Consider the following 22,221-nt stretch of genomic DNA (forward strand, 5'->3'; position numbering starts at 1 on the left):
CTCAAGCAATCCTGCTTCAGCCTCCCGAGTAGCTGGGACTACAGGCATGCACCACCTATGCATGGCTATTTTTTCTCTCTCTATTTTTAGTTGGCCAATTAATTTCTTTCTAATTTTAGTGGAGACGGGGTCTCGCTCTTGCTCAGGCTGGTTTCAAACTCCTGACCTTGAGCAATCCTCCCGCCTCAGCCTCCCAGAGTGCTGGGATTTCAGGCGTGAGCCACCGCGCCCCGCCTTGCCCGTGCCCTTTCCTTCCGGTCCGGTCCTGGCCCTGCCATCCCTCCAGGACTGCTCCCCGTCACCCACTGTGCACAGCCTGAGCCCAGCGCCCCCCAGCCTCCCAGGGTGGGTGCACACAATGCACTGCACTGCAGCCCCCGAATGCAAGACACACAGAAACATGGTGTGAAAGTAAGTAGCAAACCCATCCCTGCAAACTCTCACGCTTCGCTGAGATGAGATGGTTCCCATTAACAAAACACCTTCATTTTCAGAAAATCCATGTTCGCGGCTTGCTCTACAGAGCCTGCCCCCGCAAGTTATGATTTATATTTTATTACAAGGTGAAAAGAGACAAAAAAAATCCTCACAAGGAAAAAAAAAAAGCTCCCTGACTCTTCACAGCAACTCCCAGGGCATTTGATTTAAAGGGACATTGTCATCTTTAATGTTTTCATCCGCGGGAATTAAGAGCGTGCCTCCGCGATAATTTAGAAGCTCCTGATTTAAGGGCAGGCTCTGCGGTCCGGCTTCGCGTGTTTCCCTCTTTATGATTCCAGAGAGCATTTTCCGAGAGATAATAACGTTGGGCGATATTTCTCCTTTGTCGTGTGCAGGAGGCCCGAGAAGAAAATTAAAATAGATCCTTTCTTCCCCCTCTCGGAGGCCAGCTGGGGACGGGAGGACCGTCACAGCCACTGCATCTAGCCAAGGCCTGGCCGGGCCTGCTCGTGACCCCAGGGCTGAGGACCTCGGAGTGATCTGTCCCTGTTTCTCCTTCACTGGCCCAGTTCCCACCGAGGCGAGGGGCGGCGTGGCCTCTCAATGTCACCTTCGCCGGTGCCTGTTCCTGCCTGTGTCCGGGTCTCTCCTGTCCCCAAGGTCCTGACCCTCGACCCCCGACCCCGGGCACCTCCGGGTCAGTCCCCCTCAGACCTGCTCCGACCGCTCCCGCCTGCCGCCCCGGCTCCTTGACAAGCCTGAGCCCCGTGGCCTGGACGTGGGGCCTGCTGCGGAGAACGCCGCGTGTCCACCTAACCCGCACCCGCTGCCTCCTGCTCACGCCGCCAGACCACGCGTGCCAGCTCCCCGAGTCACGTGTGGCCGGCGACCGGGTTCTGGCGGTGGAGGTGTCGGAGGGACGCGCACAGCACTCGCTACGGCCCAGAGAATCTCCTGCAGGACCGACCGCCCTCTCCGTCCCTCTGTGTGCCGGCCGGGTGCAGGGTGTCCAGCAGGGGTCTGCGGCCCCAGGACACGGCAGAGCCACGGAGCTGAGGATGCCTGCGTCCCTGTGTCACCGTGTGGCCACGACTGAGCGTCAGCTTCCAACCGTCGCGTGAACAAAGACTGAACCCATGTTGTTATGTCCCCTGGGATTCCGGGTCCTGTGCGGCCGCATTTCGCACCCCTGACCACGACCAGCCCTTGCGACTCGGGTTCTAATCCTCCCTCAGCGTCAGCTTCTGCTGGTCCGTGACACAGGGGCAAGTTGTCCCTACTGGACGGTCCGGGCCATCCCCTCTGCACCTGCTCAGGCTGTTCCCTCTGCCGGGGGTGCCCCGCCCCGAACCCCACATCTGCAGGTGAAATCCCAACCCCCACCCTCCCCGTGAGGACGTCTCCCACCTGTTGGATCAGATGCGTCACGCCGCCTCCCGGTTTCCGCGCGTTCCCTTGGCAACCGTAGCCGGCCCTTCGCCCTGTCTCTGCGCCTGTCCCCTCCTCCCGGGGGGGAGAGCTGGTCTTCCCGTGGGGAGGGACCAAGTCGCGCCCACGGCAGCCTGCCCGTGCTGGCAGTCAGCTCCGGAGGAGGCGCCCCGGTCTGCGTTTCCGCTCGCCGCGGCTGCCCGACTTTCTGATGCCTCGGTTCCTCTCCTGTGAAATGGGGCTAACGAGAGCCCCACGTCGCAGAGCCTGCTCTCGGGAGAGGCAGGAACCCACGCCACGTACGCTCCGCGCACCGCCCACCACCCCTCCTGGCCACGGTCGCCTGCCCGCGCCCGTCACGCCCTCCCCAGAGCGAGCAACAGCCTCCCTGACATTCCTCCTGGGTTGACATTGGTGACCAAACACCCACGTTGACACAAGGGACAAGTCGACCGCCCCGTCCACTCTGCACCCCACAGGCCCTCCTTCCCACGGCCCAACCCCGCACTCAACACCGCGCCACCACGGATAGAGGAAGCCTGCGAAACCCTGTCTCCAGGCATCCTGCGGTTCGTTCCCTCTGCTGTCCAGACGCCAGCAGTCCTTCAGCCCCGCTGGCGCCCACGGCCCGCCGACCGGCCGTCAATTATCTGGCACTCCCTGCATGACGTCATTTCCTCCTCACGTGGGGCTGACGTCCCTGGAGTCACAGCGTCACACACGCTCCGTCCCTTGCTCCGGCCGGCAAACCCCGCACGGTGAGACCCGCCCGGGCCTCCGCCTGACATCCGAGCAGCCGCGATGTCGGGAAACCGTCGCCCTGCCCGCTGGCTCCACTCTGAGTCCAGGACCGGGAGCCTCAGTGGGTCCAGGACGCGGCCCGGCCATCATGCCACACTGCCCACATCCGTCCCCTCCCGCCACCCTCCCGCACGGCTGTTCCCGCCTTCTCCTCCCTCCCTAGACCCCTGCACCTCCTTCCCCGTCCTTGCTCTCCGTGTGACTCACTTCCCGATCCTCCGCGAAAGCGGGTGTCTGCGCGAGCTCCCCCCATCTCCCACCCCCCTGGGCCCGCTCACGCGCTCCGGCCCCTCTGCTGTCACCTAGGCCTCCCGGCCACGCGGCCCGGCAGCCCCGTCTGAGCCTGGGCGCTGGATTCCCCATCCCTCATCTCCTCAAAGCAATCGCTGCAGCCGTATCACCTCTGCTTCCCGTAGCCTCGGTTTCCCCTTTCCGCTTTATCCTCCTCACTGCACAGGCTGCTGCTCCTGCACGTTCACGAACCCCTGGTGGCCCCACTGCTGCCCTATTCTGTCCTTCGTCACCGCCCAGCTCAGAAGAGCCCTCCACCCCTGGGTCGCCAGGTCCCCCCCGGCTCCTCTGTCTCAACCCCTGCGGTGAGCCGTCGGCCCCTCCTGTGCCAATCCGCGGAGCTGCTCCGCAAGCCAGAGCCCCCCAAACTGCGGAAGCCGCGCTCTCCTCTCCTTCACGTCTGACCCGGCCTCTCCGCCGCAGCCGGCACAACCGGCTGCCCGTCCTTCCCCGCTCCTGGGACTCTGCCTGGTTCTCTGCTCCCCCTTCCCCGGCGCCTTCCTCTCCTTCTCTGCGGCTGGTTCCTTGACCTGCCATGCAGCCTCCTCGGCTGGGTCCTGGGCGCGCCGCTCCCCCGCACTCGCCCCACTCTGTGCTCCCCCAGCTCTGAACCCTGGCCACACATGCCGGGGACCCCCACGTCCCCATCTCCAGCCTGGACCTCTCCCCGAGCTTGGCCTCATGCAGCCAGCTGCCCCGTGGCCATCGCTCCTGGGTGTCTCACGGCACCTGGAACTTGCCGTCCCCCACAGGAGCTTCCCCCCACCCCGCCCACGGCCTTCCCGTCCCAGCGCACGACAGCCCCGTCCCTCCAGCCCCACGCCAGGAGCCCTGGACTCGTCTCGTTTCTCACGCTCACCTGGGACCCACGCTTGGCACCGCCCTTCGAAACACGCCCAGGACCCCGCCTGTCTCCCCGGCATCACGCCACGCCCTGGACAGCCCCCCCGGCCTGTCTGCCTGCTCCCACTTTTGCCCTGGGACCGTCTTTCCTCAAAACAGCCGCCAAAGCGATTGCTTTGAAACATAAAGTCAAAGCACGTCACTTCTCCACTCGAAACTCCCCAGTGACTTTCTGTTTCTGCCCCTGTGAAAACAAAGTGCTTACGCTGGCGTCCAGCACCCCGGGACCCCTGACCTCACCCCTGCTCCCCCACCCCTGCAGCCGCCTGACCTGGTCCAGCCCAAGGGCCTGGGTCTCGCCCCCAGTGACTGTGCGGCCAGTGTCCTCCCCCTCCCCCAGCACCCGCTCACCCCGCCCTGCAGGTGAGGCCTCTGCCCTGGTGCCCCACCTCTCCCACCCCCACCTGCTGCCGCTGACCCCGCTCTGCCCTCCCCATGGTGCCGGTCTGCAGAGCACGCCCGTTCCGACCCGTGCCTTTGCTGCGTGCATCCGTGTCCCCTCCTCGCTGCAGTGCAGGTTCCTCGAGCGTGAGGGTTTCTGGAAGGTTCTTCAGGGGGCACCTGTGAGGGCACACCTGTATGCCTGTCATGGCCACGTCGGGCCGCCCTCCCCAGCCAGCAACTGCACCTTGGATGGAAAACATTTTGAAACAAGGCTCTCGACGGGAGCCAGGGGGACGATTTCTCAATAGTATCACCAAAAAAAAAAAAAAAAAAAAAGGAGGTTTGTGCTCACATGTGGCATCCCGCACGCAGGATCTCCAAGCATTCTTCAAACGGCATTAATTGCTTTTCACTTCAGCCCTGCCAGACGGAGGGAGAATCAGTCCACAGATGAAGGACCGAGAACTCGGTTTTCACGGTTAAATCGGGCACAAAGATGGGGCGCGAGCCCCAGGCTGCCGGGGGCGGAGGAGGGGCCCGAGTCAGGCGTGGGCTCTAGGGTTCTGTGGCCGCAGCAGACACGCTGACGGGTGCTCGAGCCGCCACGCCTGGGTCCAAATCCTCAGTCTGCTGGGTGGCCGTCAGCCATTGCTCACTCTCTCCGTGCCTCAGTCTCCTCACCTCTGAAGTGGGGCCCGTGGTTTCCTTTTCACAAGCGTGGACTGTGGTCACTCCACGAGACGATGTTGCGCTGGGTAACACTGGTAAACGTTACTAGCAACAACAAACGTTGCCACACGGCCCGGCTCCCGGCCTCCTGCACGTGCGTCCTGCACTCCTGGCTGGCCGGGGTCCCTGTCCACGCACACACCCAGACGTCCTGCACTCCTGGCTGGCCCGGGTCCCTGTCCACGCACACACCCAGACATCCGGGGCTGGGTGCACGGAGCCCCAGGACGTGCCTGTCAGATCGGGGTCAGGGCCCAGAAGCCCCACTGTGGCCTCGCCGGCGCTGCTGGGCAGTGCGGACTCCAGAAGCCGCGGAGCTTCTGAGGGGACGGGAAGCGGGTGGGGGAGGGCAGTGTTGGGGTCAGCCCACCCCCCCTTGCTTTGGATAGACCCCCTCCCCCGGCCACTGGTACCTGCAGAGCCACCCCTCGCCCAGTCCCAGGTACCAAAGGGGCCCTCCTGAAACAGATGCTGGTGACCACACGTGTCTGGAATTGCTGAGGGGCAGTGTGGTCCAGTGCTGAGCACCAGGGCTTTGAAGCAGGCTCCTGGGTTCACACTGTGAACTCTCTGCATCTGCTCAGAGGGGATGATGATGGCTGTCCCTCACAGCTGCTTGCAAGGATTCATGGATTCACTCAGAGCAGCTTAGCATTGGCTATTAACGCTGTGTTGTTACCGGAAATTAATTACGTGCCTGCAGAAGCCAGCTCCCACGCCAGGCCCTACGAAACCCTGCCCCTGAGCCACAGCGCGTCTACACCGCATGCCCGGCGCTGCGTCCTGCCCACGCCGCTGGTGCGCCTCCATGGGTGGGCTTCCCTGCCGTGTGCCCCGGCCGCTTTCTCTGTTTGCAACTTGCAGACAGGGTGCCGGGGCCAGGGCTGGGTGTCCCTGCCTCCTCCCGGGGCCCGGCCCAGAACCTGCCTGGAGCAGACACCGGGTGTGATGGACGCACGAGCGCTCAGCCCAGGGTCCCCGAGAGCTCTGCCCACAGCCCCCGAGGGGAGGGCGCTCGGAGCCCGCGCCAGGCAGGGATGTGACGTCGGTTCCCGAGCACGTTTCTAAGCACCACGGCACGGAGGTGGACGTTGGAAGATCAGGAGCAATACCGGGCTGGACGGGGCTAAACGAGGAGTCTGTGGCCACGCGTGTATCTGCGTGAGCTGACGAGGGCTGGACATTCGGTGGGGTTGTGGCTGAGGAAAAGCACCTTCCATAGGGACCTGCCAACTCCAGGAGCGTGGGGACTCCTGGTCTGAGCAGAGCCCGCTCCCTGGGCCCAGCTAAGCTCCGCTGTGTCCATCACTGCCCCCCTTCTGCAGGACATGACTCCGGGGACCCAGCCGCTGTGGCACACGGACCAGACTGCAGGATTAGAAAGGGCACCAGGGCGGCCCTGCCCTCTGCAGCCGCACAGGCGAGCAGCCCCCGAGGGGGTTCCCTCTCTGAGCCACCTCCGCCCACAGCACCGTGTGACGGGGAAGGAGCGGAGACCCCGACGTCTGGCTGCCCCTCGGCTGGGGCAGGGACAACTGGGGCCCTCGGAGCTCAGGTCTGGAACCGCAGGCCTGGCTTTGAGCTAGGCTCTGCGGTGCCCACCTCCCTGGGCCTCGGTTTCCCTATCTTTGGCATTCAGGAGCCAGGAGAGGCCCTGCCTGGCCTGCTGGGGGCCTTGCTCGGCGTCTGGCACGCAATGAGCACACAAGGAGCTCACAGCAGGCACGCAGTGGGCACGCAGCCAGAGGCTTTCCCTGCAAGCGGAGGGCTCTGGAGAGCGCCAGCGACTGGGCAGCGGAGGCTCCGTCTGCAGGGCCCGAGGGCGTTTGGGGAGACTAATGAGCCCGGAGACCACTGGGGGGACGTGGAGGTGGGGGTGCTCAGAGCCGCCGTGCTGCACCCCCACCCCTCTAACCCGTGGAGACGGGCGGCGAGTCGTCCGGGCCCCGTCCCCCCGCCTGGCTGTGATTTGCAGCCCGACAAGTGCACGAGCAGCTGCTCCGCCCACAGCACCCGTCTGACGACAGGCGCCCGCCCCTGGAGGGGACATTCTCCGGGGGCTCCTCGCGCTGCCCGGGGGCTCCGCTGGGGGGCGGGACTCGGAGTGGGACTGCTGCCGCGCTGGTGGATTCCCGCGAAGCCCACAAGGGAAGACGGTTCCCACGCTCCCCGGGCTGCAGAGCCACAGGAGGCCACGTCGGGTGGTCCGTGGCCCTCAGCTCGGCCACGGCCGGGAGGAGCTTTGGCCTCACCGCAGAGCCCGGGCAGAGAGAACCAGCCAGCTTCCTGCTTGTCCCGATGCCGAGTCCGGCCTGCGGCGACAACCTGGTTGCGGGCGTTTGCTCATCCCTGCTGCAGCCAGGACCCCACCGGCCAGAGATAGCACCGGCCTTTGTGCGTGAAGGTCAAGGTCTGGGGTCCCCAGGAGCCCCAAACCCTGTGTGCGCTAAGATGGGAACTTGGGGCTCGGGGCACGTGCACACGGTGAGGCCCAGCCCCTCCCAGCAGAACCGGACCTTCCACTTTCTGCCCATCAAGAACACAAACGGCCAGAAAAGTCAACTTCCACAACCACTGTGACCCTCTGACCAGGTCCTCCCAGAAGGGAATCAGATGCAACTCAGGTCCACGTGACTGCAAAGTGGGTCTGAATCCCGCCCCCTTCCGGCCTCCGCCTCCTTAGGGTTTCCAGGAGCATCCGGAAGACTCCGGAGCATCAGGACGTGTCAGGCGCCCTGTCACACAGGGTGCTGAGGTGGCTTCACACTGTCAGTGGGGACAGCTTTTGGGGACCAAGGACTCCCACCAGGACAGCAGTGAGCGAGCTGCAAGGTGCAAGACCGGCTCGGTCCGGGGGTGGGGTTACTGGAGATCACATGGCACCCCTCTGTGCCCCCAGCCACCAGCCCGCAGGACACTTGGCTCGGCGGGGGATGGGGGGGTGACTGGAGGTCACATGGCACCCCTCTGCACCCCCAGCCACCAGCCCGCAGGACACCCCGGCTTGGCGGGGGATGGGGGGTGACTGCAGATCACATGGCACCCCTCTGTGTCCCCAGCCACCAGCCCACAGGACACCCCACAGAATCTTGGCGGCCGCTCACCTGGCTCTTGCCGCACGTGGGGAACAGGTGGTCCCCCACCAGAGAGAACCCCGACTGTTCCCGTTCCTGCTGGGAGCCGCCACAGCCAGGCAGAACTTTCTCTCTTTACAACAATAAAAAAGATAAAAGGTCCAGCCCGGCCTTGAGCCACTACAGCAGATGTTGGCCGAGCTCCTGCCGGGTGCCAGGCTGTGTGTCCACCGTGTGGAAGGCTCTGATCTCCTGCCCTGCGGGAGGGCCGTGTCCTCCGCCTGGGACAGGAAGCTGCAGGCAGGACCCCCCCCCTTCCCATCTCCTCTCGTGCCTCCCAGGGCGCCGCTGTCTGTCCCTTCTGCTGCTGCCGTCTCTGCTCTCCAGTCCCGCAGCCTCTGCCTGTGCTTTCACCACCTTCCAACGCCTGTGCTGTCCACCCGCCCCGGCCAAGGGGGGGTGCGGGGAAAGGCTGGGGGCTGCGGGCCAGGGCAGGTGCCCCTGGGCTGCGGGGCTGGAGAGGAGTTCGGCAAAGGCCAGGGCAGGGCGAAGACCGGCAACCTGCCCCCGTGTGGCTGGTGCCGAGGGAACCTACGGAGGGGCGCGGGCTGTGGTCTGGGGTTCCAGCTCACCCTCACCGGCTGCCTGGGTGTCCGTTTCAGGCAGCGGGAACCTGGGCGCCCAGTACCTTCCTCCTCTGCCCACCGTGGCCTGTCTCTCCCCAGGGCTGGGCTCTCCAGCCAGCTCCACCAGGGGCTGCCCTGGCCTCGAGGAGGCGTCCGAGTGCCCCAGCCCCGAGCGTGGCCCACGGCTGTTCCCCCAGCAGGTCACTGTGTCCCAGGTGAGCTCCCCTCCGTCCCACCACTCCCAGGACACACCGTGTCCCTCATGCGCCCACGGCTGGCCTCACGGTGCTGTTGGGGGCATCTTGCAGGGCTTTGTCACAGAGCCTGAAAACAGGTGGCCGGAGAGGAAGGACAGACTGACGAAGTAGAAGACAAGGGTCTGTGCTCCAAGCTCCCTTCCTGGGCTGACGTGACCTTAGGGATGGTTCACCTTTCAGACCCAGCCGTGGCGGGGGGGGGGGTCCTTGCCACGTCTCAGAACCCCCGGTCATCACCGGGTGCCTCGGAGCTCACCCCCCCACGCCCACACCGAGACCGGCGCTGCCGGCATGCCAGGAGCAGCGGGCTGGGGGCACCTGTGTGGCCCTGGGCTTGCTTTCTGGGCTCCTGCCCAGAGCCCGGGCCGCAGCTCGGATCCCTCTTGCGATCTGGGCTCTGCACGGCTCAGCCGCGCACTCTAACCCTCCCACACACCAGTGCAACGGAGCCGGCTCGGGAATCCGGAATGTGACCTTCAGCGCTTAATTGCATGTTGGAGTCCTCACAAAGGCTTTGCAAAAACACTGAGATTGATGAGGACAATACAGTGTCATCCTGGTACAAAGCTGACATTTAAATTGTTCCCATTTTATGTCTTTGTGATGAAATTCTTTGGTTCCTCTGCAGCTGTTTCTGAATATTTACTAACATTCAGAGGGCTTCCTGTTGCATGCAAAAATTTCAAGTTTACACAACGCCAGGCTGGGCTGCAGGACACAGGAACCGGGGATGGCTCTGCAGAACTTTGGGGAGCTCTTACCCCGGGAACAGTGATGGACGAGGTGTCGAGCCGCCCCACCCCCGCCTCTCCTTCCGAGAATTTCATTTTTTTAAAAAAAAATCACCAAAGCATCATATTTTAATGAGTTTTCTTTGCAATTTGTGTGTAATGGATTTTCAATAACAACCTGTGATTAGCTCATTTTCTACTGTTCAATTGCTATGCACTGAGGCCATTGACAGCTTCCAGCTGGGATCTTTAAAAATGGAAAGTGCTGGAAGACTCAGCTCCAGACAGTGGCTCCAGAAGGTGCCGGCCCCACAGTGCAAAGCCCTAGTGATGGGAGAGGCGGTTTGGGGTTGGAACTTCCAGTGTGGGGGAGGAGGAGCCGCTGGTGCCGGGTGAGCTGGCCCAGAATCAGCCCTCCATGGTGTGGCGGGCGCAGAGACTGCCCCACCCAGAGTCCCGACGCAAGGACAGGCCCTGTTCCTGCCAGCCCCACTCCTCGCAGAGGGGAGGCAGGCCCTGAACACGGCCAGGGGCTGCCGACGGCTGCACCGCACGGCAGGCGGTTTAGGGTGCGCCCACTCTTGGCAGGTGTCTGCCTTCACGCGGGTGGGGGGCAGCCTGGAGGGACAGAGCGCAGCCGGACACCGCCTCCTGGGAGACCTCGGATCACAGGCTTGCTCTCTCTTCTAACCCAACAGTCGGCACTGGAGACCCTCAAAGGCCAAGGCCAGCTCTCCACCGCCCCGACACTCTCCGGGGACGTTCCTGGCCGGCACACCCGCTGTGACAGCTCTCGCCACGCCCAGGCACCGCTGACCAGGCCGGGCGGCGGCTGGGGACGCCCCTCAGAGCCTGCCTTGTGCGAGCCCCGCCCTCTCGGTCTGCGTGTGGCCCTCTGCGTGCCCTTGCTGGCCTGGTCCGGCCTGGCCGGGCCCCCACCAGGGCCCCGCCGTGGGGCCTCAGCAAGGCCCTTGCTCTGCTCCCCGGGACTGAGGGCCCTGGAGACGCAAAGACCCTCTGGGACCCTCGGACGCCGTCCTTGCGTTTGGGCTCCTGTGCTGGCCGAGTGCCTTTCTCCACACGCTCCCTGCCCTCGCCTTGGCTGTGCCCCAGGCCAGGCGCGAGCGTGTGCTGAGCAAGGCAGCCTCGCCCTCACGGAGCCCGTGGTCTCACGTGGTCTCACGTGGGATGGACCCCGTGGCACATGTGCTGGGACTGCCCTCATCAGGTCCGGCACTGACCTGGACAACGCCCACACGCAGGGTCTCATCCAGCCACTCAGCACGCATGACCTCATTTAGTCCTGTCTGTTACCATGCCCATTTTACAGATGAGGAACATGCAGCCCAGGTTAACCTCCGGTTAAGAGCTGTCCAAAGTCACACATTTAGTAGGTGGCAGAATAGACAGTCAAGCCCAGGTCTCACTTGGACTCTGGAGGTCACACTTTTAACCACCAGTCACAGTCCAGTGCCTACAGAGAGACAAAAACAGGGCTGTGGACAGAGAGGGAGGCATGTGGGGCTCGGCTGAGGGAAGAGAAATTGAGGAGGACTTCATGGAGGAGGAGACCACTGAGCTTGGGCTTGAAGTTTAGGGCGATCGCTGTGGAAACCGAGATTCTCCTTACTGGAGAATGCCGATGAGCTGCAAAGTGTGTTTGAATGCATGAGAAGGTTCTGGAATTAGACATGTGGGTTCAATCCCGATTTTGCTCCCTGCTGGCTGTGTGACCTTGAGTTAGCTGCTTAACTTCTCTGAGTCTGCTCTCAGTACAGCTGGATGTGGTACACAGTGCCGACACATGTTAAATGTTGCATATCACTTTATGTAAGAGCCTGTTACTAACTACAGCAACACTGACAACACTGACAAGGGACAGCATTCAGATGGGACGCTGAGCTCAGTGTCCCTGGCCTCGGGGCACTCAGCAGCTCACGTGTCCATCTCCATGAAGTCAGCAGGGGACCCCAGTGTCTGTCCCCTGGGACGGGGTGGTGAGACTCACACCTTCTGCCTTCCGATCTTCAATTCCCCCCTTGGCCACTCTGGCTTCAACTGTTTTGTGCCCTTGAGTGAACGGGGGACCAAGGAAGGGGAGCCGGTCTTCTGGCCACTGTACCCGAAGTCCTGCAGCAGGAGCCGGCTCCTCCGTGGGGGCTGGGGCACTCACCAACGGTCTTGGCCTCGGCAGAAACCGAGACCCGTGCACGGGCATCCCTTTCCCTCCAAATCCGAGAGCCAAGTCAGTCCAGATAAAATTTCCGACGGGCCCCGTGCTGTCTGAGATCTTGCTGCTCAGTCTCCAGAGCTCGGGAGCCAAACGGGGCAGGAAAACGCAGGGTCTTCGCCGCCCAAGCCCCCTGTCTGAACTCACCCCACACGGACAAAGACCTGCGTAAATGTGGGTAGCACGGCTGCCTTCCGCTGCTGACCCTAACACCCTGCTCATCGCGGGTGGCAGTGAGGACCAGTGAGGACCCTTCACTCTGCGGCAACAACGGCAGGAAAACCAGGCGACCACTTCGTGGGAGTCCCAGACTTGCCCCGGCTACAGGGCAGCGCAACAGGGCAGTAATCAGATTAAAACACGGTTTTCCCCGTCTGCTTGCCCGGAGCTCACAGTGCCACAGGGGAGGGAGGGCGTCTGACGCTCGCGCTCTCGGCGCCCCAGGTCTTCCCGACACCCCGCAGGTGCGGTCCCGGGCCGGGGCCACGGGAAGCCCTTCGTCCTGTGCCGCTGGCTGCTCACACCCTGCCCGAGCCTGCAACACGTTCGCCAGCGTTGCTCTGGTGGGATTAATTAAAAGGGCAAGCATCTTTTCAAAAAGCAGAAGAAACTTGTAATGAATTTAAAGCCAGAGAGAGAAGTCCTCATGTGAGCAACATGTTTTTCCTGTGGTTCCCACTCCGGGCATTCAGGAGAGTATAAAAACCATGCATCGTGGAGAAGCTTTTTAGACCAGCAACTCTTGGACTGATTTACCGTGATGAACACACGCGGTCAACACACACCTTGCTGATCAGCGCCCCTGGAGCATGGTCTCTGCCACGGCAGGGACAGGTGACTCTATTCCTTGTTGACGCACAGGGCGGGGGTGGGGTGCCCGTGCTGGGAGGACACTGTGCCTTTCGCTCCTAGATCAGCCTTTGGCTTAGGACGCCAGAAGCAACTTGCAGAGCATGTTTAGTTGTTAAACGGAAGAAAACGGGGAGGCCACCCCCGTCTCTCTCTCCTGTCCCTGCGTGGACACAGGCGATTGGGAGCTTCAGCTGCACCTGACCGTCAGAAAGAGACTGAGCTGGCTCCCAGGGTGAAGGCACCTGCCTGCTCCCCGCCTTCCTCCCTGGAGGGGGTCACCTGTTCCCCAGAGCCAGGAAGGAGGTGCAGCCCTGCCTTAAGCTGGCTCCGGTCAGCACGGCACCCCCGGCCGTGGGGGTCCCGGCGTCACCCTCAGTCGATGGCATTTTGTGGCATACACAGGCCCGGCCAGCCACACGGGCAAATACGGTTTAGGAGACCACCGACCTCAATCTCAAAAATTTATACGTGCATCTCACTTCTCCAGGGAAAACCACCAAACACATCATGCTTTAGTCGAGCAATCAGGGCTGCGTCAGAAGATTACCAAGCCGGAGCCGCCCCAGCCCCCGCCCTGCCCCCGCCCTGCGCCCCGAGGATGCAAGCGAAACAGAGCCCAGAAAATAAAACGCTGCAGTCTCAGCCCCCGCCAGCCTCTCAGCTCCAGTTTTCAGAATTAAATCTAAAATGCTGTTGCTGAAATGTTTGAGATATTACTTTCCGGGTTTTCGTGAGATTTCTTTAATGCCCATCGATTGCCGGGTAATAACTTGTACCTATATGTCTCATTTCAATTACCTGTTTAAAATTCGCTGAACCATAAATCTATTCCCAGGGCGCTGGGAGTTTAGTAGAGAGTTCCCGTGACTTTGAAAAGCCATTGATCCTCGGGTGCTCTGGAGGGGTGGCGTGTCGAGCCTTCATAGTGGGGTTAACTCATTCTGTGGCTTCCTTAATGGCCGAGAGTTTACATTTTATTGCATATCTATTATTCGGGCTGTGATGAATGGTTTGGCCGCCTGGTTGAAAACAAGTCCAAGGCAACAGCGGAATCTAATCTGCTTTAAAAACGATGATGATGAAGCCTTTCAAATAATCATCCGGGAATGCCGGGAGCAGACACCACATCGCTCTGCATGAGCCCCGTGTCTGAGGAGAGGGGTGACCCCCCTCTGCCAGGGTAGCTCTCGTTCCTAGGGAAGCCAGGGGGTGTCCCCTGCATCAGGGGCAATAGGCGTGCCTCTGTTTCCCCGAGAGCAAGGCCAAGGGCTTGCTGTTGTCCACAGACCAGTTCCCAGGACTTGAGGCCACGGGGCAGAGGCTGTCGTGGTACCAGGTTCGAGGGGGTGCCCCGGGGTGCCAGTCTCTGCTGAACGGCTCCGACCCGGGACAGTGAGTGCTGAAGGCTAGAACACCTGGACGCCCTGGAAGCCCGGCCTTGGCAGGAAGCTCCTCACACGCCCTGACCTTCCTCTTCACAGCTCCTTGGCAGACGGGCCCGGAAAGCATTTCTGGGTATGTCTCGGATCCATCCCAGAGAACGGGCTGCCTCTTTCCTGCCTTGGAGAGCTGCTCTGCCTGTCATCTCCCCTAACTGTATGACGGAATTAAGAGTCACCACGGGGTCCTGGTTCCGGGGGGCGGAGGGAGAGGATGTTGTCGGAAGTGGACTCTAGGGGTGGGAGGGACGGTCCTGTCCAGTGACATGCGGATCAATATTGAACGGCGGCCTTTCTGGAGAAGGAGAAAGTACCCCACCTCCCCATTTTGGGAAGCACATGTACGGTGTAAATTTCTGTGGTGTGAATATTCCCATCATGGCTGATTGAAAGCTACCAAGTGCTGTTTGCTTGCAAAATTCCTGAAAATTTAATAATCAGCTCTCATGAGCCAAGTCTAGGGAGCTGCTGATACTTGCATGTACGCTAGAATTTAGAGACATGTTTCTGGCAATAAATTCCTTGGTCTACAAAGCAAAGACCTGCTGCAGCAGGATAAGCCAAGCGGTCATTCACACCTTAGCGTGAACTAGTGTAAGCACACAGGAGCTTCACTAGTGGGCAGGGAGGAGGATGACGGGGACCCTGCACAGGCGCAGCCGTATGATTGGGGGTTGGGCTTTGGTCCCTGGTACTAAGGACGCCGTGAACTGGAAAGGCCGCTCCCTCCAACCGTGCCAAGCTCCTGACACTTCCCATAGCAGAGTCACACCCGTGTCCCCCCTGTGTCATCCAGGCACCTCTTCTGTTTGCCACGAGAGCCCTGCTTGCCAGCGCGTCACAAGGACCCTTTCCAGGGGCAGCCGCAGCTCAGGGATGTCAACACGGAGCAGGAGCACCTTCCCGAGGGACGGGCCCCCAGGCCCAGGCTGGGCCGAGGGGGGAGCCAGGGTCTGCGCCGGGAGCACCGGTGCCCTGGGGGGCTTGCCCCACCTCCCAGGGCAGGGCCCGCGGTCGGCGCGGGAGCCGGCAGGTCACGGCAGGTGCATCCCGCAGGGCGAGTCCGGCACCTGCTTCAAGCAGAGCCTGAACGACTCCCAGCGTCAGAGCCCGTCCTCTCTTGGGCCGGGAATGTCCCCCCATCTCCAGCTGGGGCCCAGCACGGCCCTCTTCTCTCCGCTGACCTGCTGTGCACCCGGCGCTAGCTCTTGCCCTGTCTGTGCCCTGCCCCAGCCCTGCCCGTGGCTGACGTGCCGTGACCTCTCGGGAGGTGACTCAGGGGGAAGACACGCTCGTGGTGGGGCCAGGGACTCCACGGAGGGGCCGCCCGGGTCCCCCATCTGGTTCACAGGAGCACCCGCCTCCTGGTCCTCTCCGGGCACCCCCTGCCCCTGCCCGGCCAGGCCTCCGGGCCCCTCACAGGGCTTCCCCACGCCGGGCTCCCGGATGGCCCCACGAATCCCTCCCTGCACGTGCCGCCCTCGGACCCTCAGGGGCTGTCCGGCCTTCGAGTCCTCGCTCCAGTCTCGGTCGGTCCCCCGACGGCGAGGACAACCTTCACCCGAGAGGAGCAGGGCGCCCTCCTGGCCCCATCCCTCTCCTTCGCCTTCCGCTAAAGCCAGGTGCAGCAGACGCCTGCGTCCACCTGGGACACGCTGAGGACGGACTCACTCCTGTCCCCGACACCGTCCCCCATACTGCCTGGTGCGAGGACGTCAACCGCGGGAACAAGTGCACCCGCCCGCCGCATCTACCAGAACAGGCTCACCCACCCACTGTATTGGTGAGAACAAGCACACCCGCCCGCCGCATCCGCGGGAACAGGCGCACCGCCCGCCTGCCGCATCCGTGGGAACAGGCACACCCACCCACTGTATTGGTGAGAACAAGCACACCCGCCCGCCGCATCCGTGGGAACAGGCGCACCCGCCCGCCGGCGCCCGGTGGCGACTTACGGAAGGCCGTGCAGAGCTCGCGCAGGGTCAGGGCGCCGTCGCCGTCGTAGTCGTCGAAGCGCAGGAGGTCGGCGGGAGAGCAGCCGCGCAGGTCCTCGTCCAGGTCCTGCCGCTGCAGCGCGTGCTGTGGGGGGAGGGGAGGCGGGGCAGGTGAGAGCAGCGCGGTGGGGGGAGGGGACACCTGGAGCTCTCAGGTTTTGTCCCGTCCAACCTCCCATTTTACAGATGAGGAAACTGAGGCTCAGAGAGGGGGAGTGGCTGCCCACGGTCACATAGCAGTGACAGCGGAGTGCAGACTAGAGCTCAGGTCTGTCCTTTCCCCAGCTGGGCAGACAGGCCACAGACAGTCCGAGATGGGGAGGATCCTCGAGGCCACCTGCTGTCCCCAAGTGCTACCGACCGGGGGAAAGGAGAAGAGAAGGGGCCTCGTCAGATGAACCCAGCAAAGGGTGGCCGGGCGCAGTGCGGGGTGGACGTCCGCTGGCTCCTAAGCACCTGGAGCTGGGGGTCACCGCTCCATCTACGGACCCTCCACCCACCAGCCCTTGCCAATGCCAGAGCCCTTGCCTGGGCTAGAGTGAGTGCCGTGGTATCAGCCTAGCTCACAGCAACCTCCAACTCCTGGGCTCAGCGATCCTACTACCTCAGCCTCCCGAGTAGCTGGGACTACAGGCATGCGCCACCATGCCCGGCTAATTTTTTCTATATATTTTTAGTTGGCCAAGGAAGTCTCGGAAGAAAGAAAATGATTTTATTTTATTTTGGGGGGAGGCGGGGAAAGGGTCAGACGCATTTTCTCTTTATTTAACATTCTTGGCTTGGCCTGCTATATTAAAGGCAATTTAATGTGATAATGTTAAAAAAATGACCCTTCCCCGGCAAGTGAGAGCGTTCGATGAAAGGGAGATCAAGCGGAACGCCCGAGATCAATCTTCCGAAGACAGAAATTTCCCTTTTGTCTGGTTCTGCATTGGAAATTGATTCGCCCTGCGCAGGACCGATGGGTCTTTCCGGGCGCCTTTGACTCGGCGTCAAGGAAAAGCCCACGTTAGCTGCGCTCTGCTGGGCAGATTTATGAAATGAACTTTAAGCATGTTAAATCTTGAAGAGGGGATCATGGTCCAATTACCGTGCTCGTTAATGGCTTCAGGCGGGCCGGGCCCCTGATTCGCCAGATCAGAGCGGCGTGCCCGGGAACGCTCTGTTCACCTGGGCGTCACCTGGGAGTCACACGGGCCAGGGGTGCCGGAGCGCGCGGCCGCCTCCATCGCAGTGGGGCAAGCTGGTGCCACCCGTCCTGGGCTCCTGGAACAGCCTGTACAAGGGGAGTCGCAGGTGGCTCTCCCTGCAGGCCGCCGTGACTGACAAGGCCTGGGATTTGCCCGGAGCGGCTCAGGTCTGCCCTCTGGGCTCTCAGCCCGAGCTGGGGCTTCCTGCTGATGGCTGACAGTGGTGACCTGCTGGCAGGGGGCCCTGGGGGCCGTGGGCGGCAGAGCCCTGAGACTCAGCCGTCGCTGCTCACGGGGTGGGGGGGTGAGCGGAGTCACCTGAGACGAGCAGCTCTGGACTGGCGGGGGCGGAGGCCTTGGGGCGGCTGCCCCTTGCCGGGACCCTGTGGGCATCGCTGTCCCCTCAGACCTTGACGGGCCACGTGGTGCCGGTGGCGAGAGCCACGCTCCCCAGCGAGGCCCCTGCACCGTGGGGAGGGCAGGCGCCTGCAGGCAGCCCACCAGGCTTCACTACGTCCCGGGCAGTGAACGCGACTCAGGCAAGTCGCTCGGTTTCCGAGAGCCTCAGTTTCCCCATCTGAGAATGTCTGTAAAGTGGGATAACAGCAGCCCCCGCCTGACAGCAGAGGAGGACTGAAAAGTTCAAGGAGGGACAACAACGAGGATGACGATGACAATACTGACCACCAAGCACACCACGTGCCGGGCACTGTGCCCGAACCCCTAACCATAACCCTCCCATGGGGGCTGGGGCCAGGGCCCAGGGGGTGAAGTCGCTCTCTCACTGCTGTCTCTGCTGCGGACACTAAGTCCCCTCACACTACCCCCTAGCTGGACCGTGTGCAAACACGAGTGCCGTGTGCAAACCCACAGCCATTGGGGAGAGAGGCACCCACGGGGTGCCATGCAGAGGCTCCCCAGTGACGGCAGGGCCTGGGGGTGCACGCACGCAGGCTGGGGCCTGGGGTGTGGGTACTGGGACAGCAAAGAGCAGTGACGGCCTAGGGTGGGGGACTTGGGGACCCCCGGCTCCAGAGGTGTCTGGTGGAACCAAACACTGCTTTCCTGCGACCTTCCTGCTGAGGAAAGCAAAGGACTCAAGGAAGAAGAGACCGATTTCCTAACTGATTTCCTGACAGCGTGCACGCAGTGGCTGCTGGGAAGGAAAAGCTGCCGCCATCTGGTTTGTCACCTGCTCTCAGGGGCGTCGAACACAGGCTCCCTGACCCCGGGAGGCTGGGAGGAGGCCTCTCTCCCTTAGAAGAGAGAGGCACAAACGGCTGCCCCAGTGTGGCCGCCCGGCCCCCTTCCACGCACCCCTGGGCGGGCACCGCTCCCCCCCGACAGACTGTCACCCAGGCCACACCCACCTGCGCCAGCTCCGCGCCGCTGACGTGGCCGTCGCCGTCCGCGTCCAAGTCCTTGAACAGAGACTCCACCAGCAGGCGCCTCTGGGAGGGGGCGTCTGGCCTGCCGTGCCCCTCCTGGGGGGGCCGCCGGCGGGCCTGCAGCGCCAGGAGGACGCTCTTCAGGCGGGCGTGGCCGGCCACGGTGCACGTGTCGCCTGGAAGGGAAGGCGGGCGGTTAGAGGGCGCGCGCCCCGGGCTGCAGAGGACGTCCACTCACCGGTCCACTCGTCCCTCGAGCTCACGGACAGTTCCTGGGCACGGCTGCAGGGGGCCCGTCTGTGCCCAGCAGTCCGTCCCATGCGCGTTTTTGTTTGTTTGTTTGTTGTGAGACAGAGTCTTGCTCTGTTGCCCGGGCTAGAGTGCCGTGGCGCCAGCCTAGCTCACAGCAACCTCACACTCCTGGGCTCAAGCAATCCTCCTGCCTCAGCCTCCCAAGTGGCTGGGGCTACAGGCATGTGCCACCATGCCTGGGTAATTTTTTCTATATATTTTTAGCTGGCCAATTAATTTCTTTCTGTTTTTAGTAGAGACGAGGTCTCGTTCTTGTTCAGGCTGGCCTCAAACTCCTGGGCTCAAGTGATCCTCCCGCCCCGGCCTCCCAAAGTGCTAGGATTACAGGCTGGAGCCACTGCACCCGTCCCGTCCCTTTCAAGTTTACTCAGCACCTAATATGTGTTAAACAGGATGCACAAGCTGGGGTGGGGACTGTCCACCCTGCGAACACTTACTATGAGCCGGGCACAGAGCCAGTGCCGGACGGAGCCGGAGACCCTCCTGGCAGAGCTTGCCGCGGCAGCTCCCCAGCGGCTTCAGGAAAGCCGGCCCCAGCTCCATCCAGTAATAGCTCGTCTTTGCCTTAATCCTGCCTTAAAGGCGGCTTTCGAATCCTGGGCCCCCTAGATCAGGGAGTTTTAGTTAACAGGACTCACAGGCCCAGCATTCATTAGCTACACAGTCCCAGACCCAGATCGCTTCGAAACAAACGCACGCAAGTCTGTGCCCAAGACACAAAAGGAAGCTTCTCGAAATCAAAGCCAAACCATGCAGCCGGCGACCGTCAGCCTTTTCTCACAGGCGTGCTCGCCGAATGGCGCTGGAACCTGGCGGTGTTTTGGCGAGTCGGGCCTGTGACACTCTGCGACGTGACACAGTTCGTCTTGCTGGTGACAGGCCACCAGGACGAACACCGCCCAGGGAAGGGCCCCTGGACAGGGCTGCAGGGCTGTCGGCAGGGCAGGGCAGCCCCCGCCTCCCCGGGGAGGCGGCCGCTGGCTGGATCCCGCAGGACGGGCACGGGCTCCGCACAGACCGCTCCAGACCGAAGGCCACGGGGCTGCTGGCCAGGGACTGACTGACTGGGTTTCTGGGGCTCCCCCTCTTAATTGCAAGGCCCGTTTAGGGAGCCAGGTAATAATAGCTCGGGTTGGAAAGTTGGCAGAAAGCAGTGTGGACAGCGTGGGCTCTGAGGTGCCGGCTCTGCTGCTGCCAGGCTGTGCGCCCTTGGCCTCAGTGGTGTCGTCTGTGAAGTGGGTATAGCAGCGCCTCCCACACGGGCATGTCAGGACGGAATAAGAGGTGCGTGCTCGGGCTCTGCACGGCTTGGCACAGAGCGCGGGCCCCTCAGTGACAGCCGCCGTCACCGAAACCACGTGTGCTCACGAGCAGCGGGCAGGGAAGCTGTTTGGTGGGGAAACGGATGATGAGTCGTGTGTCTGTCCGTCTGTCTCTTCCTCCCTTGCTCCCTCCCTGGATGAGCCTGGGAAGCCCACCCACCTTTCCTCCTGCTTGTTTGTTTCCAGATTCTCTTCCAATCTGGGGTCAATTGATCCGCGCCACAAGCAGATGCTGTTACCATTTCCTCCCGCATGTTTATTTAGGAAAAAAATCAATGTCCGAGTTCAACACCATCAAATCCATTTGCTGTCTGGGAGTCTCCGCGCTCCGGCGAGAGCGGCCTCCTCCTCCCACCCCCCACTCTCGCTGGCATTTCCCGCCCACCCGGCCGGACATGGATTCCTGGGGGCTGCGGGGCCGCCAGCCGGCAAGCCCCGTTCTCAAGTCTGCGCAGCCCCGAGTGTTGGAAACAGGGGTCTGTCCCCACGCAGACCGTTCCTGGCTCTTCCTCTTTCCGGGCCTGGGTGAAGGTCGCTTTGGGGGAAGGAGAGGAGCAGTCTCGCTCACGTCCAGCCCCTCAGCCCCCCAAGGGCTCAAACCTGGTCCTGGCGAAAGGAGGTGGGTGGAGAGGAAGTGGGTGGGAGGGGGCGGTGGTGCCCGGGCAGGACGGCCCTGGGCGCCGTTTGGCCAGACACTGGGCTGTCACCGGAGGCCGAGCCCCCCACACGCCAGTGCACAGCCCGGCTGCGAAGCTCGGGCCAGGCGGGTCTGCATGTTCTGTGTGTGAGTCCAGCTCGGACGGGCAGGCCCCCCGCCCCCGCTCGTCCCCGAGGCATTTCTCAGGGACCTTGGCCGGGTGTAAGCCTCTTCTGAGCGGCCTGCTGCGCTGGGCCGGGGGTCCACAGACAGACGACACCCCAACACCAGCAGGCCTGGGAAGCCCCCCAGGTGGGTCCTGCTGGGGTGGAGGTGGGGGGGCTGTGGCTGCCTCCCCCAGCTCTGCCCCTCCTGTCTGTCACACCGTCACGGGTCACTGTGAGCGCACAAGGTCACCCGGGCAGCTGCCCACAGATACCTGCTGCCGGGGTCTGCACAGGTCTAGAAGCCACCTGGGGGCAGGGGTGGGAGCCCAGGTCTGCAGGGGCAGCAGCTCCCCGAGTCCCTGGCCCTGTCCCTGCCGGGGTCCACATGCGCCAGGCCCCTCCCTCCCTTTCGCCGCGTTCATTTACAAGCCGTGCGCCAGGTGCCGGGCAGCGTGCCGGGGACGGAGCTTCCAGTCCGGGACACGGGGGTGCCCGGGGGGAGCGAGGGAGGCCCAGGGAGGATGTTCAGGATGAGACCTTCAGGAGGAGGAGGAGCTGGGGGAGACGGAGGCCAGGGAAGAGCTCGCCAGGCAGCAGGAACGGCCCCGAGAGAGCTGGCGAGGCCGGGCTGGGGCGGGCTGGGGCGGGCTGGGCGAGAGTGGACCCAGGCGGGCAGGGGAGGACGCTGGGAGCCTCTGTGTCCTTTGTCTCCTTCTCTGAGCCTGGCCTGGGCACCGGCGGCCTGAGATGACCCAGGGGCTCCCGGAGGCGAACCTCAACTCCTCCTTTATCCTAGGGGCAGCTGTGCTTTAAGCGAGCCGCACTGGAGGACTCTGGGAAGACACCAATAGCGAGGTCGTGTGCCCGGCGCCCCCGAGCCCCTGCATGCCCTACAGCTCTGGGGCGGCCGTGGGCACAGGAACGCCAGCCAGGCAGCGGGAGTCCGCGCCCACGGGGAGGATCACGCACGGTCCCAAGGTGCAGGCTCTCGCCGGGAAGCCCCGTGGAGCTTCACTTCAGCAAGC

The 22,221-nt window shown here is 62.9% G+C and overlaps 1 protein-coding gene across 1 annotated transcript in view; it reads right to left on the reverse strand.

Moving 5' to 3' along the window:
* FSTL4 (follistatin like 4) overlaps positions 1–22,221 on the reverse strand; it is a 316,540-nt gene that overhangs the window by 75,707 nt on the left and 218,612 nt on the right. Inside the window, exons 5-6 of the mRNA XM_075996042.1 lie at positions 18,741–18,934; positions 16,142–16,265 (exon numbers count right to left, since the gene is read on the reverse strand). Coding sequence (XP_075852157.1) covers positions 16,142–16,265; positions 18,741–18,934 — 318 coding nt within the window. The remainder of the gene's footprint in view (positions 1–16,141; positions 16,266–18,740; positions 18,935–22,221) is intronic.

This window comes from Microcebus murinus, chromosome 21 (genome assembly GCF_040939455.1).
Source record: "Microcebus murinus isolate Inina chromosome 21, M.murinus_Inina_mat1.0, whole genome shotgun sequence".
Taxonomy (NCBI): domain Eukaryota; kingdom Metazoa; phylum Chordata; class Mammalia; order Primates; family Cheirogaleidae; genus Microcebus; species Microcebus murinus.